Here is a 17,736-nt window from a genome sequence, read left to right as displayed (position 1 = left end):
GGAATCTAACTCATTAAGTTCCTAGTGTTTTTGAAGATCAATTTCAAATGTTAGATGATGGTAAAAATTTGGGAAGTTTAAAAAAAATAAAGAAAATAAATCCACATTAAAATTGAATAATTTAATATATTACATAAAAAAACTCTCAAATCGGCCAGTAACCAATATGATATTGACATGAGTCAAAATCTGCTGAGGGGTAACAATGGAACAACGTAGTAAAAAGTGATTTTTCACTATTATTTACTACAAGAGCTGCATTTTCATGGATTTAAATAACATATTTTTGTTATAAGAGACAATAAAAACTTCTTTGTGCATCAAAACCACTTCTGTCATGAAAAGTCAACACATTTGCGACAGCTGAATATTTTTGACAAGCCAAGTAATTTAGTTAGGTCACGAAATAGTCCCATAAAACTTATTTAGGTTTTATAATACCCAAAAATGATTTCCTACATTCAATTACCCCTTAGCAGATTTTGAGCCTTCTTTTTAGTCTTAGATTTTTTTTTTTTTTTTTTACAAATTTATCACTAGACATGAAAATAAAAACTCATTTGTACTCCACAGTGGGTCTATAATTCTACAGTTTAAATTAGTTCAGCTCACAAAATGTATCCACGGAAAAATTAGCATAGTATAATGATGATATTAAAAATACAATTAATAACAGTGTTTGCTCACTATGTTAATCATGGCAGCCAGAAAGTTGATGAGGATGGAGAGGAAGATGACAACGTTCCGTGCAGCGTACGTTTCGTTCACCCAGCAACATGCTTTTCGCAAAACCAGCGGCAAACACTTATAGTCCTCCGCCGTTGTCACGACAACAAGGCAACAGTGCAGCAAGATGAGGACGGAGAACTGTATCACCATAGTGACCATCCTACAAAAATAAGTGATCACATATTATATGATGCGCTTGTGGGAGTAATCGATTATCAAATATCAAAGATCAAATTTCATTGAAAACCCCACATCGAACACTACTGAATATATTACTCCATGACTTCTCTATGCACTATAAACCCAAATAGATCATGTGTCAACCTCAGCGTCTGTGGTAGTTATGGTCATCAGTGTATTTATGTACTTGTGTATTAATTACCTTGCTGAGGGAAGTAAGCTCTGTATTCCAGTGATGAAGCAGAGAACAATGAAGGCACACACTAAATTAGACTTAAACACCTCGTCTCGCATCTGGGAATACTGTAGAGAAAACACACACACACCAACACACACACGCACAGAAAATTAAGGACAATTGAGGAAAATTCCTCTTCACATGACATCCACAATGACACCTTGAAAGCAATGCTAACCACGTAGGAGAGAGCAGGGTAAGAGCTCAAACACACATAAACACACAACTACTGTGCTCTTTGGGTTAGTGAGAGGACGTGTGATGTCAAGGTTGGAAGCAGGGCAAACCAAAAAACTCAAGCACAGAGTGGCACAGGCCAAGTCTAAGGCCAAGCAGGGGGCAAAGGTCAACTCAAACCAGCAGAAATGAGTTGAGGGATATATAAACTTAATAAAAAGCGTTTTTTTTCTAAGATGAAAACATGCATGGTAGTGGATCATGAGTAACCTGAAGGCACATCTGTCGGCCAACCCCCAGTTGATCAGGAAGAATTAAGGCTCATATGATGAGCCAAGTTCATCAGTGATTAAAAACAATCAATTTGGAGACCAATCCAATCGGCTGAATTCACCAGCTCATTATCCTAAGTGTTGATTAAAATTCACTCTCTTTTTCTTAATCAGAACCGGCTGATCGGATCAGGAAACAACGTTTTTGTCAGACTAATGGTCTAAAAGCGGTTCTCAATTTAACAGCTCAAGAACTAAATCACGATTTGTGAATGAAACATTTAGACCATGCCATAAAATTACCTTTTTGGTGTTTTTAAATCATTTTTGGAGCTGTAGTCACTACATATGAACTGTCACTGAATATTGAAGAACTTGAAGACTCTTTAAAATGTAACATTTTTCGTTCCACTGAAGAAAGGCTGTTTGGACATGAGAGCGAAATAATAACAGAATTTTGTTTTATAGGAGAAATATCCTTTCAAGTGAAGTCCATAACTGCTTTGCAGTGGTCTCAGAAGTGTCATCACTCCTGCTAGAAAATCCAACCAAAACTGGTGGCAGATGATTAATAAAATGCTGCAAATTGGTCTAGATTTGTTGGTCCATCCAGTCGACCATCTTTGACCAACAAGAAAGCAGCTACCATCTTCTAAACACAGCTGGACCACCTTAACTTGTTTTTCTTCGGATGGCATATAGAAATAACTGAGAAAATTTAAAACTGATGTTCTAGAAAGTATTGACTGCTATTGCTGGCAAATAACGGCCTTTAGTTTACTCATGACAAAAACACTCTCTCGTCTCCTTCTCTTATATTCCCAAAAATAAAGCAAAAAAGAGAGAGTGAGAGAGCAGAAAGCGAGGGCAGGATTGCTGGAAGGTGGGAGCAGGCTACCTTGTGCTCCAGCAGTGCTTCTCTAAAGGTGAGAGAGAAGGGGGAGATATGTTCTTGGCGGAGCTTGTCCCCGCTGCGCAGGGCGATGGCGCTCTGCATGCGAGCGTTAATTTCCTGTGAGCCGGCGCGCACATGCAGGGCTTGAGCCAGGTGGTTGGGGAGCAGGTTAATGGAGTGACGTGTGAGCGCAGCCAGAGTCTACAGAGGAAAAGCACATGCAGCGCCCATGAGTCTAAGAGAGTGTGTGTTCGTGTTTGTGTGTGTGTGTGTGTGTATTGGTGTCTATCTGTTCATCCAAGAGCTCTGCACAACATGAATGTGTCACAATCAAAGAAAAATTAGAAAAGGATTGCACAAACACATATATGTTTACTAAATGAGGACAAATAGAATTTTTTTTTATATAAGACTAATTATAATTAAATATATATTAACATAAACTCTATGCCTAAAAAGAATATTTTGCATTACTTATTTATGAACTGTTTCACACATACAACAGTGTGGATTGGAGGTTTTGCCAGATTTAGTTCACTTCTCATGACAATTTTGTCCCTAAATGACAGCTAAGCATGCACACACACACACACACACACACACACACACACACACACACACACACACACACACACACACTTGCAGATAACATGATTATTTGTACAGCAAATGCTCTGGACTGTAAGTAATAGGCTTTTCTAACTGCTTACAGCTCAGTCCATCTTTTAGAGTGAATCTAGAAAATCTACACACTATTCCAACGCCTAATAATTCCACTGCCTTAATGCCGGAAAGCCAGACCTTTTATATCAGATATTTAAGTATCAGAATATGAGGCTGTTCCAGTTAGTTCTTTCTGCTGGAAAATCCAGTTAAAACAAGGTGGACTGATGGTGGTAGACAACCTTGGATGAGGTAAGAACCCTTTATCATTTGTTGAAAATAACACATTTTCCCTTTATGACCTATTTAAGCTATTTATTTCAGCAACTTTTGTGTTATACAGTATGTCAAAGCTTTTTACAAGTCCAATACCAAGACAAATCTATAGTCTATTTTGAAAACTGTGACATATATATGCTTTGAATATAAAACACTGGTTGATAATAATGGGAGAAATTTAGATGGAAGCAATGAAATAAATAAAAACTATATATTTATTTATATAAAAAAATGAAAAGATAATTTCCCTTTTGTTTTAATTTTTTTTAATTTTCAGAAAAAAATAAGTATTTCATGATATAAATTTTATCATACCCTGACACAGGATTTTGGTCATGCAGCTCACCCCTAGTGAACACCTGTACAATACAGCCTCACACAAGATTACAACAACAAATAGCTGAGAGGTTCATATGAGGATAGAGCTTAAACAAAGATATCACTAGCCTTAAACGCACTGTATAACATCAGGACATAAATTAAAAATGGCATTAAAAAGGACCTGGCTAAGTTCAGGCCACTCGGCTAAACCTGATGACTGTACAAGAAAAGGAAGGCAACCTTACATGACCTGCAAAACATTACCTCAGACAGGCTACACCATGGCTCTGTTTCAAATTATAGTGTTTTTTTATACTATTTACATGAGACATCCTAAGTGGTCCTATATAGGCGGTAACACCCATGCAAACTAACTCACACACCCAAACGATCAGTGTGTCACACGCAAAGTGAGACCTGACTAATACATGTCTAATTTGCTAATTCAGCCAACTAGTGTGAAAATAGACTTCCAAACAAAATAGGGCAAATATTAGAAAAACAGTGTATAATATTTGCAAGGTGCTAAGCTAAATGCTCAATACTTAAATTAGACCAAGAATATTGCACAATAAACTTGTCATGTTTCTAGCAGAACTGAATAAAATGTTGTTGTGATTTAAATTTCATCTTCTGAACATGTCCCTTGAATGGTGGCTCCTGCTTATTCGTAAAACCCAACTGACAGATGCTTAGTTCAAACATGGCAGAATCAAGCAACTTGTGTCAAGATGGCTGTTTTAGAAGCATCATGCTGTCAAAAGTTATTATTACATGGAAGAATGGGAGAAGACCTCCATGTGTGTGGGTCACCAAACAGATTTCTTTGCGGCAAACCCAGTATCAACCATATATGTCACAAATGTAAACTGGAAGTAAAATGAAATCTTTTTTTCTCTCTGTCACAGTGTAGGCATGTGTTGCGTTGTATTTGATCATATTTCACAACGGAAATGTCAGCACAGGGGCGGAGGTCAAATGGAAGGATGACGAGCAGAGGATATTGCATAAACAGGATCTGACAAAGACGTCTGATTTTGTTTAGACCACTGAGAGTATCTTTTAAAGAGGACTATCATCTGTGCAATGAGCTGGAGCTGTGTTCAGCCATGAGTCGTGAGTCATCTAGAGAAACACCAGAATTACAAACTCACACAGACTCAATTTCTTACATACACAATAGAATATTTGCACACAAAGAAAACGTAGACAAGGTGCGGTTCTGTCCAAAAATGTATAATATATATACTGTAAACGGTGGCATCAAAAGCATTGTGGCAATTAAAGGAGTAGTTCACTCAAAAAATGAAAACTGTTATCTCATTTTCTGGCCTACGGAATAAAGAGTCGTAGCTTATAGGTTTGGAACAGAGCATGGGTGAGTAAATTATGAAATTGTTAGATGAACTACACCTTAAAGCCAAACTTAATGGTGTTTAATAAATCATGCTTTTCAGGCAAAACATTTAATAAAAACATGCTTGATGGTTTCAAATGATATAATTGTAAAAAAAAAACATATTCTGCAATTTCTGGTTGTTAGAAACAGAACATGTGATGAACTACAGTTGTGTTCACTCTGCTAGGCAACCTGTGTGAACTCGAGGGGCACTGACTTTATGCATCCACTAAAATTACAATAAGAAAGTTCAATACTATTGCAAATGTTTTTAAACATGGCTTAATTGCCCAAATATTGTTATGGGCCCATATGGAGTTTTCATTCATCAGATGTTAGTTCTACAACAGTGTGCCTAGCTTAACAAGCTATTCTATATTCAATAAGATTTATTATAGTTCAGATGGGTATAATTTTAAACAGCTTAACATTATTCTTTACACAAGGTCGTACAGCAGTGCCAAAACAACAACATAAAGTACCGTTCAAATGTTTGGGGTTAATAATTTGTTCCTGAAACAAATCCGTTTTTTTTTTTTCTGCAAGAATCCACTAAATTTATCAAAATTTATGACTTCTATTTCAAAAATAAATGTGATTCTTTTGAACTTTCTATTCATCAAATAACCCTAATGTTAAGATATCAAGCAGCACAACTTAATATTAAGAAATCTGTCTTAAGTACCAAATCAGCATAATAAAATAAAACTTCCTTTTAAAAACATTTCAGTAATCTTAATGACATTTGGTAGTTTATATTAGTAAAAAACGGGGCTTTCAATTTAATACAATTATGATTAATCATGCCCCCTGATGTTTGAAATCATACTGACTGATGGTGTAAAGAGTATGAGCGATTCACATTTATCAGCCTCATGCTCATTTCTCCTGCAAAACTATAAAAAATTGCTCTTGCACTACAACTCAGATGCATGCAAGGTACTTTTCTCACTGTGAATAGCCTTGCACACCCCTTTCTTTTGAATCAAGCTGAATATGATTTTTCCTGACTAAAGGGTTTACATCAATGTTATCCATTCTGATTGAGGTATTAATCAGAGGAATCTGGGTGAAGTAGAAGAGATGGAAAAGCATCTGGGTAGAGATGTTGGAGAATCAATTTGAGTTCTCCTCGATAATCTCATAGATGAAGAAATCACGCTTTTGAGATATCTAATGCTTTTCAGAGCAGCAGAGCCTCCTGAAACTGCTTATAGTGTGGAGTTTAAATAGCTTTTAATAGTGTAGTCAAATGGTAGGAAGCCATGGGTGAGGGACACTATGATAAAATAAAGAAGAGAGGTGCACTTCTCTTCTTTTCTGTAAAGTGTTTGGCTCCAATAAACAAACTCCTGTACAGATCTGCAGTCACCTATTCACATTTCAATAATACAGCTTTTAACCTGGAGAGCACAAAAATGACGTCCCAATCTGTAGCTCTCTCAAAATTTAGATCCATCTTTTATTTATTGATTTTGGAGCACAGACATTGCAGAGGTTTTTTGGCTGATCAATACTAAATGCTTTCTCTACCAGATACAAAAGACGAGGCCCTCTGTAAAACTCTGGAGGAAATACTCTCAGGTTGCAGTGTTTATACGCATGTGTGTATGTTTTCAAGACCATAAAGTTGTGGATTACACACAAAAACACAAGGATCGGGACATTAAACCCATTAAGAGAACCACCCTTCGGCAGAACACGCACACCCGAACTCACTAAAACACACACACACACACTGTGGCTGCAATGCGTCACTAAGGAAAAAGCCTGAACAAGGAGACAGAGAAGAAAAGAGGGAGAGGATGTGAGATAAAGGAGAAGAAAAGAACAGCAGATGAAAGAGGAGAGAGAGAGAGGGAGGGATAAATGGAGTGTGAAGGAGAAAAAGAATCCTGTTCCTGCCTTACAGACATTCCTGTTGTCATGGAGACCAGCCCTATAATCTTACACACATGAACATGTCAGCATACTTCTGTTTGAACACATCTAGAATAGCTCAGACACACACACACACACACACACACGTCTAATCACAACGTGAAAGCTTGGTCTCTCAGCTGATGTGTAATTGGCTGGTTGCCCTGCCAGTCATACAGTGAGAGCTCTTTGATGTGTTAAGATGACTGCATGACAAAGGCAACAAAAGCCCTGCATTAATCAAAGACAACATTCCCTTATGCTAACTATGTCACCATAGCAACAGCCGGGCAGATTTTTGCATCATAATCAACTGCACATGCCACAAAAACCTTCTAGAACATTGTTGTGAGCCATTGCGCGAACCTACATGAACACTATTATTGCCCTTAATCTTTGAGAACTCAATGGAACTCAAGCCCACAAAAACATTGTCCCTTACCCTGCAGCCTTAAAAAAAAAAAAAAAAAAAAAAACTAAGAATCAGTTAGAAACATATTCCTTATGAAACAAATTTGAAAACCACATTGGCAATATCCCATGCTCTACTGAACTCTGTCTCCACCCTGAAGTTTAGAGAATCCACTAGAACATTTAGTCCCTGCCCTAACATTGAGAACCCTCTATAGAACACTGTCTTCATGCTATAGTCTTGAGAACCCACTACAACACCTTCCACACCCTAAAGCCTTGAGAATCCTACTATGCTGTGCTCTAGAGCAGTGTCCCTTTTAAACAGCATTTGAAAACCTTCTTGAACCTTCTTCCTATAGCCTGAGGACCTTTTATAACACCATCTATTCCTAACAGCCCTCCAGAACACTGTCCTTAACCAACAGTCTAGATAGCTTTTTAGAACATTACCCTTTACCCTACAGTACTGAGACCTTCTAGTGCACTATAGCTTCCCAACAGTACTAAGAACATTTACAATTAATTTGCAACATGACCCATTTTACAGAGATTTAGAGACTTCTGCTGGTACACTTCTGTTTCATTGCATGTTACATTAACGGTGTGGCAGGAGGTGTTGTAATGGGTTTTTCCAAATCTACATGGCAGAAACAGTGTTTTGGGAGCATATATTCACATTTAATCCATCCAAGGGGAGCCACTAGAGCTAACTTTAGTGTGACTACTGGTCTACTGGGTGTAGCACATCTAAAATCTTAATAAGAATCTTCATGTAAAGAAAAACAGTTAGGGCCCATTTACAATAAAGACGCAGGGCAAAGGACTGGAAAAATAGTCTTCATACAAAGATGTCAAAGATGTCCATCTAACGCATATCGCAAATGGCAGCACTGTGGAATGCAAAAACATTTGTTTTGTGAATGGCTCCCTTACATGTGCACTTACAGACGCAGATCACCAATATACGTTACAAAGTAACTACACACAGCAATCCAGAGCAACCAAACAATGCAAAAACCATGCAGGACGAGCATGAAAAAAAATGGAGAGATGTGGAAATAAATGAGGAGCTCACACTGAAATGAAAGACAGGTGCCGTAAACAGACACAGAGCCTCAATTTAAGCTCAATTTGTCTGCTGTGTTTGAGGTTCAGAATTGATGTGTGTTAATGTGTGTTTTCTTAACTGTGCTTGTTTGGTTGTTTGCTTGTGTGTGTATTGCACTCACATTCTGTTTGCCCACTATGTTATGGAAGGGAAGTTCAGGGCTCCATGTTCCCTCCGTGAAGGAAGTGTTAGATGTTCTGTGATCTGATTGGTTGGTGGAATCTCTCATGATGTCCTCAGGCAGTGTGAGTAAGCTCTCCTCTGGCTGCTTGATCAGGAAAGTCTCGATGTTATGCCTGCGCAGGAAGTCGTTACGGTCCTTGCCGTGACCCTCCTCCACCTCATAAACACCGTTCAGACAGTCTAGAGCCGCTTTAGAGATGTGGATCCTCCTGAGGGGGCCAAAATTCACTACAGATTTATCTCACACATCCAAAACAAAGCATCTTTTTCAAAATGAGAAGATACAAAAACCAAATTAATTTCCTCCCACACAATTACACAAGAAGGAGAGGAGAGGTGTCCATAAAATATATATTTTCCATCACAGTCAAGCATATTTGAGGGCAACTGGATAATCCCACTGTACTTCCCTTATTTTTTTATCCCAAAAGAGAGCTTTTTTGTGCACATGTGTGTGTATCTTACCCAGGTATTCCCCCTGACTCCAGTTTGTTGGCTATGTCGACATCCCAAGACCAGACGTCAAACTGCCATTTCCGCAAACCAAGAACTCCACAGAGAACTGAGCCGGAGTGGATACCGATGCGCATGTCTATGTCATGCTTTGTACGTGAGCGCACATACCTAAACATACAAATACAGAAAGGTTAGGATGGATATGTAGCTAGCTAGCTGTGTTGCAATTCTGTAATGGTGCTGCTAAACAACTGTTGAGCTAGAGAACTCACACTGGGTTTACAGGCAAGTTGAAATACACATCATATTATTACTTCTGAATGGGGTACCAGGCAGAAGTAAGTGGCTGTTTATAAAAAGAGGAATCGAGGTCACACTGTCACTGCTGTGTGCGTGTTGAGTGGTAGTGTGAGTGCTGTGATATCTGACAGCACTCACACTAGTGCAGCACACACATACACACACACCTGCGGAACAAGGGCGTCTCATCTGCTATCTAGTCTCTATTAAGGGTCAACAGAACTGGTCTACTGGCCTCTCCCTCACTGTCATTCACTCACTCACTTTACCTTACTACTGACATACCACAGACTTCCATTGTTTTAAAATAACACTAATAATACCCAATACAAACTCAAATGCAACCTGTAAGGCAGATATTAACATTATGTCTAATTTTGTGAGTTCCTTTGCCCAATTTGGCGACCTATAGGAAAGAAGCATAGCAAATGAGATCCGTTTACTTGCACTCTTGTCATATCAAATTGGTTATGACTTTCTTCAGTGGAACACAAAGATGAGAAATTAAATAATATGATGGTTTGTTGATTGTGTAGTTAGAGAGAGGTCAAGCTTCAATAAGTTCCATAAAATAATCTTAAAAATAGTCCATACAACTCATGCACACTTGACAAGTCATTCATTATTCACTTACAATCTTCCACTCAGGTGGGCCATTTACCACTGTGATTATTGAGTCAGTCAGTTAAGCTTGAGAACAAGATGATTCATATAATTTATGCAAGCTTTGTGAACTTGATCATATGATTCATTATTGGTGTGACTCAATAGAACAATTCAATTTTGTGCATTATTACGTCTTGCATTAATAAGTATATATATACAGTTATAGTATGGTTAAAGTCAAGATAGTTCAAAATCACTGAATGGCTTAAATTTCAGTCTGTTCACTACAAAAAGATGTAGTGTATGATTTCCCGTATTTAGTGTTGGCTGGCAGTATAAAACATGAACAGTTTCACCATTACCTGATGGTTTTGATCATGCTGAGGCCCATCTCAACACAGCAGTGGGCATGATCCAGTCGAGGCTCAGGAAGGCCAGAAACACAATAATAACAATCCCCCAGTATCTTGATCCTCAGACAATGATGCTCCTTAGGGGGGGAGGGGGGGGAAGACATTTTTAATTTTTATTTACAAACTGTTGACAATATTTTAATTTATTGCAACTGAATCAATCAAAATACATCAAGTTATCCCAATAAAAGTAATTAAGTGGATAGCTGCTTAATGTAATAGTTGCAAAGTTTCACAGGGATACTTTATATGAGGGTTTGAGCATTTATAACCACTATTACCCTATAATTTCCACTGCAGTCTCTATCTGTGGTTGTTATCTCTCAGCCTGCCAGGTTTTTGTGTAGAGCTCAGAGAGGGTGGTAATTATAAGGCCCCCACTCACTCATTCAGTCTCTCTGAGATCCATTACTCATGCCTACTGCCGTATTAATGTCTTTTCAAAGCTCAGTAAATGGCTGTATGGAAACAAAGAGTCATTACGCACGTACCTGTCATTTGTCAGATGCTAAAAACACCACCTACAGCTCGATTAGCTCTGGACTGATTCATGATAGCAAGTTTGAAGCACTAGTGCTAATCTGAAGGCTAAGTGAATTCCCTTCACATAATCAATATCAAACCATGGGCCAATTTATTTGGAAATAAACATGGGAACTAGCATTAAAAGCTATTGTAACAGCACACTCCATACTCAAAACATCAACATTACAGCATGATGCTAATAAAGATATTATTAAACTTGAACCTGCTCTTATTTGGATTGAGCCTTAAGGAAAAAGTACTGTAGTAACATTGATGGTATCAGACGATAATACCATGGTATTTTTTATACACACACAACTGTTGAGAAGCTTGGGATCAGTAAGATTCTTTGTGTTTTTAAAAAAGTATCTTATGCTCACCAAGGTGCATTTATTTGATAAAAAAAAAAGGTTTACGGTGAATTTATATAAAGGGCGTTGTTAGGTATGACACAAATCGTATTATATAATATAATAGTCATATTATTCATAGATTTCTGTAGGTCAAATGCTAGCACATGCTGCTTGCAACATCAAGGTCATGGATTTGTTTCCAAGGGAACAGACATTCTGATAACATAATATGGTCCTCAAATATACAGTACTCCAACGAATATCATGGCACAACCAGGGTTTATGTCCATAAACATGGTATTTCCATGGCAAGTCTAAAAAATATAGCAAATTTTGTCATGTTTTTGGTGTCTCTACATCACATGCTTAAATCATATGTCAAGTAACGAAAGCGTTAATGTACATTTCCCATTAGGTGGACCCTGGCCAATGAAAGCTGGCAATGAATCAACTGCACAGTTAACCAGTACAGCACTTACCACACACATATGACACCTCTGAATAGACATTGCCATTGGGAGAGAAAATGAATACTGTTCATTACAATAATCTGCTGCAGAATTTAATACCACACCAGGCTTGTTCGCCTGAGTGTGACTGCAAATTCACACAAACACGCACAAGGACACAAGGATATTTAAACATGACATATGCCACATTTGAATATCTGCAATATGCATCAGCAAGCCACTTTATGGTTGGTTAATCTCCAATGATTATTATACTGACTCATGAATACGATTATTGGAAAACTGCAGAATTAGGATGGAGCTTAATATTCTTCATAATGCATTTATTTCCTCCTCCAGTCTGAACAACAGAACAAAAAATACATTTGTTAAAAACACAAAAATCAATTTGCCCATAATATACCATGTGTAACTAATGTTGTTCTTTTATTCCAAGGGCAGCCAATTAAGATATTCACTGGCTGTTGACAGTTGTACACTTGCGCTTACACACACACACACTCATAAATCAATGTTATTAATGTTGGGGACACTGTCAGAATGATTTTATTTATATGACTTTTGCAGCAGGCATTTAGCACATCAGTGCACTGCAGGACATGAAGGAGGGTGAGCTGGCACATATTTCAATCGCCTCTGTACTCTAACTGAACTCAGCTTATCTGGTGCCACTATAAACACCAAGCCAAGATATGCAGGAACTGCCCTTGGCACACAAACATAACACTTGTCTTTGTTTCACACATCCTGCAATAAATATGTGCAAGCGAAGCAGCAATTGCCTGAGATAAACAGCGCTGACTTATGTGAATAAAGCACTAAAATAATCCTAATTTACATATAAAGGTGGTGTGTTGAATCACAATGACTTAAAGGGATAGGTAGCCAAATTTTTTTTATCTGTCATCATTTACTGAACCTTATGTCGTTCCAAACCTGTATACCTTTCCCAAGAAGAAATTCTGTTCGTTTTTTTTTTCATACAATATAAATCCAACCCCCACCCCCTTGCATGCCTTAATTAATCTCCAAGTGCTATTTCAAGGACCATTACATGTTTTATACTAATGTATGTGTGTAAGTCACTCACGTGTGCCAGTCGGTCAAAGCGTGCAAAGAGTTCATTGAGCATTCGAACGAGTTCCTGAGCGGAGAGTGTGGTGGAAAGATTGGTGAAGCCCTTCACATCAGCAAAGAGAATACTGCACAAAACACACATGCACACAGACCAGCTGAAAAAAAATAATGATAATAGATTTCCCAAACATTTTACAACCAATCAATACATTTTAAAGTGAGATAAACAGACAAAACTTCCTAAATATATAAGCTAATTGTACTAATAAGTTTAAACATAATAGCTAAGCAAGCTACGTTACTTTTAAAATGTTTAGGGTTATTAATGTTTTTTTTTAATTGATCAAAAGTGACAGTAAAAACACTGTTGTTTTGAATTTTTGATTTATCCAAAATCCTGAAAAAAAGATCACAGATTCAACAAACATTTTAAGCAGTAAAATTGTTTTCATTGATAATAATGAGAAATGTTTCTTGAGGACCAAAATCAGCATCATGTGAAACTGAAGACTGGAGTAATGGCTGCTGATAATTCACAGGAACACATGAGTAAATCTTATTTTAAAATACAGTTAAATAGAAAACAGTTGTTTAAAATTGTTCCACAATATTTCTGTTTTTACTGTATTTCTGATCAAATAAACGCAACCTAGTAAGCAAGTGATGTTTTTCAAAAACGTTCAAAAATCTTATTGTTTTTAACATTTTGAACAGTCCTATAACTGCACAAATAAACAGATTACAGAAATTATGCTGTGGAACATGCCATTTTTTTTTTAAATAAATTTCTATAAGGGACTTCATGTTAAGAACAGATTAAGCTGACATTAAATGTTGTTTTATGACATGACAAGTATTTTATCTGCGATCATTCATTATACATTTGTTATTACATATACCATATTAACACAATTTAATGGATGATGTAAGAATAAGTATAGGCCAGCGTTAAGGGTGGCTAAAATGGATTCATTTTGGCTCAAATGGCCATGAACTGCCATTTTCGGGGCCAGTCAGAGCCTATTACGTGCTCTTATGGTGACTGACTGCGCTGTACTGGGCTACTTGTGTGGGTTACATAAGAGAGTGACTCAGCCATAATCAAGGATGACTGGGCCATTACGGCGGGTGACTGAGCTGGAATGGTGGGTGATCAAACCTTAATGGTGGTTGACTGATTCAATTCCATTTGATTCTTTTTTGTTCTATTCATGATGTCAGTACCCCAATGGAAGAAATTACCTCACGTTCTCATAGCGGTGAATGTAGATACGGTGAAACTGGTGCTGTAGGGTCTCGTCCTCCACGTTGGTCATGTCGTTAATCATCTCCAGCACTACGAAGCGCGGCAGCACTGACAAGACCAGACGCTCCTAACACAGGTGCAGCATGGGTAACATGCTTCATTAAACATGGATTTAAATCATTCAGTCACTGAATACACAAGTACACAAACAAAAACACTTTTTTTTATATTATACACATCAATTCCCTTTGAGTTTCATCCAGTTTACCAATTCAACTAGTATACCAGTTTTACATTTAAACTACTTCACAAATTATAAGGTAGAATTTCATTAGGAAACAGGTTTTTTTTTCATTATTTCATTATTTAACACCACACATTAATATATGATACTGTTTTCTTTTACTGCAGTAACAGCGAAAGTTCAGTCAATTAAATATCCCAGAGCATCCAAAGGGCTAAATACAAATGCATAACTGTGTCTTTTCAAAATCATTTCCCAAAAATCAAAATCAATTTATAATTCAGTAGTGAGAATAAAAAGTCTGAATGCTTTTACAATAACATCTGCCAAATATATTTAGTATGTAATTGCACCAAAAGTAATTGCAAAAATAATAATATTTTCAAACTGTTTCCAGTCTTCCATTGGTTGAGCCAACATTGTGGTGTTGGGCTGGTCAGACGCATAGACAAACAACAATAGCGCTTACACTTTTTGGGAGGAATAAAATTAACAGCTGCCTCTCTATATTATGTTGGCTGAGGTAGGAGAAAGTATTATCAAACTGAAAAACAATTACACACCTAAGCTGTAATTCACCATTATGATGCTGCATGGATAAAGAGGTACATGCAAATATGAATTCACCAAGCCAGGGGTTTGTACTTTCACCACTGGCTGGGCTAAAAGCACAGGAAATTTGGATAGATGGACATACAAAAGAAGAGGAAATGCAAGCACACACACACCCACACAGTGGTACCAGCATGGGCTCCACTTGACTGGCAAATAAAACCCACTTCAGCAAACAGCTAGAGTGCTCTCAGAGAAAGAGATGGGTGGGGGAGGGGGAAATGGAGAGAGATTCCCTAAGGAGTCTCGGAACCTTTCTACACTAGCCTTCTGTCCTCATGAGACGCTGTTCTCATCTTTAAATCAATTACTCTCACCCACTGTGGCTCATTGCTAATAAAGGAGTGTGATGTGGCAAGGTTACGTGTGAGCATAAGTGCGCACACACTTTTAAAAGGTTGGGGTCAGTAAGATTTTTTGGGGGGAAGGAACTGAATATTTTTATTCAGCAAATATGTATTAAATTGATCAAAAGTGACAGTAAATACATTTGTAAAGTTAGAAAAGATTTATATTTCAAATAAATTGTGTTCTTTTGAACTTTATATTCATAAAAAAAATCCTGAAAAAATGACCAAAATTGTCAAATATTGGCAGAATAATTGTCGCTTATAATATATATATAGTATATATAATATAAACAGACACATCTAAACTAGAGCTGCATGATTAATCGTATGCAATTGCCATGCGTGTCTCAGTAAGTTCGCTGACAAGCTACGCAATACCACGCCATAATCGCAGATGAATCACATGCAGTTATGAACGCGATATTGCATAGCTTGTCAGCGAACTACGACTCTGTATATTAAGTACCGCTCCATTTGAAAGCAGGTAATGGACATTTACTGCTAATCACAGAACCAGCTTTACTGACGAGACACGCATGACAATCACATGCGATTATTCGTGTAGCCCTAATATAAACTGTGGTATTTTGTTACAAGTACAGTTAGCATCGCAATTTGTTGAAAAGGTTGTTTTGTTTTGCACACATTCAGTACACATAAACTTCCTGAAAACATCCAAAAGCACTCTGCTCACATACACATTTACATGTGTTTGCAGGAAAATGTAAAAGTTTGCAAACACTAACCTGGCGCTGGTTCTCGGTCTCCAGGCGGAGACGTGCCTCGATGCACCTGCGTGTCTCCAGAAAGGCCTGTCGCTGGGCGCGGTCTGACAGGTAGCTGATAAACATCCCTGCAGTGTTTATACATAAGAACAGCAGCACCTGAGCTAACAGCTGGAGAGAAAGAGAAGAAAAAACAGAGAACCTTAAGATATTAGTGTACTAAACTGCAGGTGAAACTATTCTAGATACAAATGAACTACAACCATTTATCAGCTGTATATGACAGTGTGTGGAATATTACACTGGAAACAAAAACAGCATAAACAGTGTCCAAAATTAATATTTTGCTTCATGTGTCAATCGTGAGTGGCAGTATTTTACATTTTTACTAGAGTATATTTTTGGCATTACACTGCCTGCATTACTGTTCAAAACAAACCTGCACAGTAGCAGATACCAGCCAGTGCCAAGTAAGAGGTATTTTTCCTTTGCAACTGGCACTTGGCAAGTGTAAATTTCAGACCCTGATCATAAACATACAATGCTTATTTTAATTTAAATGCAATACTATGCTCTAAGAGACAGAAGCTAAATGTAAAATTTCTTCCTATTTCACACACACACAAACACACACACACACACAGAGACAGACATAAATGCACACTAATGTAAAATTAATAAATGTCAGTCATATACATGAGGCAGAGTACAATATTTTAGAGTTATTAAGCATGCTATTATTTAAAAGTACTCAAAAAAAAAGTTTCAAAAGCAAATAGATTTTTAAGAAACTGTGCATGGTCTTATTTTTAATTATTTAATCTCATAAATTAACTGATTAAAATTCATAGACACTGTGATTTTCTTATGAGAAATCTGTCAAAATATTTTGCATTAATATAAAGATATAAAACCATGCTGATTTTATATTGCTGGTTTCTGGCTTCCTTGTGTATCTTATGTACAAGTACATTAGAACTGAATTGAAACACTTAACCCTCTGCAATTAATAATTGAACCACTTACCCCTCTGCCATCAATAAGATTACGATGTATGAAGTATGATGTAACCACCTGAAATCATTAACACTCTAAAATAAATCACTGCCCTAACATGTTTAGGCATGTCTTTGCACCTGTTACTATAAAAGCCTTATAGGCATGTGTGTGTGTGTGTGTGTGTGTGTGTGTGCGTGTGCGTGTGCGTGTGCGTGTGTGTGCGTGTGCGTGCGTGCGTGCGTGTGTGTGTGTGTGTGCATCAATTAGACACATCCCTCACCGGAATTTACATTTTATGACTGATTAAAGAGCCCCCCATCCTTTATAGTTTCAATTACATCATTTTTTTTTGACAGAGGCCCTAATTAATACAACCCCTCCAGTACACACACACACAGCAGAATTAATGAAGCAAACATTATCAACATTCAAGAAAGTTAGCATGCAAATCCACTAAAATATAACTTTTAATAATTCTAATTGTTGCTGTTTGTAATTGTAATGTGCATGGGCAGTAATATACAATAACACACAAAGAGATAAGTGATGTGGACAGTTCTAATAGGAAAGCTCATTATTTCA

The 17,736-nt window shown here is 37.3% G+C and overlaps 1 protein-coding gene across 1 annotated transcript in view; it reads right to left on the bottom strand.

Annotated features, from left to right (window-relative positions):
• Positions 1-17,736, bottom strand: part of LOC113120872 (adenylate cyclase type 8-like) — a 38,186-nt gene that overhangs the window by 13,676 nt on the left and 6,774 nt on the right. Inside the window, exons 2-10 of the mRNA XM_026290985.1 lie at positions 16,177-16,326; positions 14,221-14,351; positions 12,992-13,103; positions 10,503-10,630; positions 9,244-9,402; positions 8,717-8,987; positions 2,495-2,692; positions 1,112-1,212; positions 688-889 (exon numbers count right to left, since the gene is read on the bottom strand). Coding sequence (XP_026146770.1) covers positions 688-889; positions 1,112-1,212; positions 2,495-2,692; positions 8,717-8,987; positions 9,244-9,402; positions 10,503-10,630; positions 12,992-13,103; positions 14,221-14,351; positions 16,177-16,326 — 1,452 coding nt within the window. The remainder of the gene's footprint in view (positions 1-687; positions 890-1,111; positions 1,213-2,494; positions 2,693-8,716; positions 8,988-9,243; positions 9,403-10,502; positions 10,631-12,991; positions 13,104-14,220; positions 14,352-16,176; positions 16,327-17,736) is intronic.

The sequence above is a fragment of the Carassius auratus genome, chromosome 2 (assembly GCF_003368295.1).
Source record: "Carassius auratus strain Wakin chromosome 2, ASM336829v1, whole genome shotgun sequence".
In the NCBI taxonomy this organism is placed as follows: domain Eukaryota; kingdom Metazoa; phylum Chordata; class Actinopteri; order Cypriniformes; family Cyprinidae; genus Carassius; species Carassius auratus.
The sequence above is the reverse complement of the archived record's forward strand: the minus strand, read 5'-3'. Positions and strand labels throughout refer to the sequence as shown.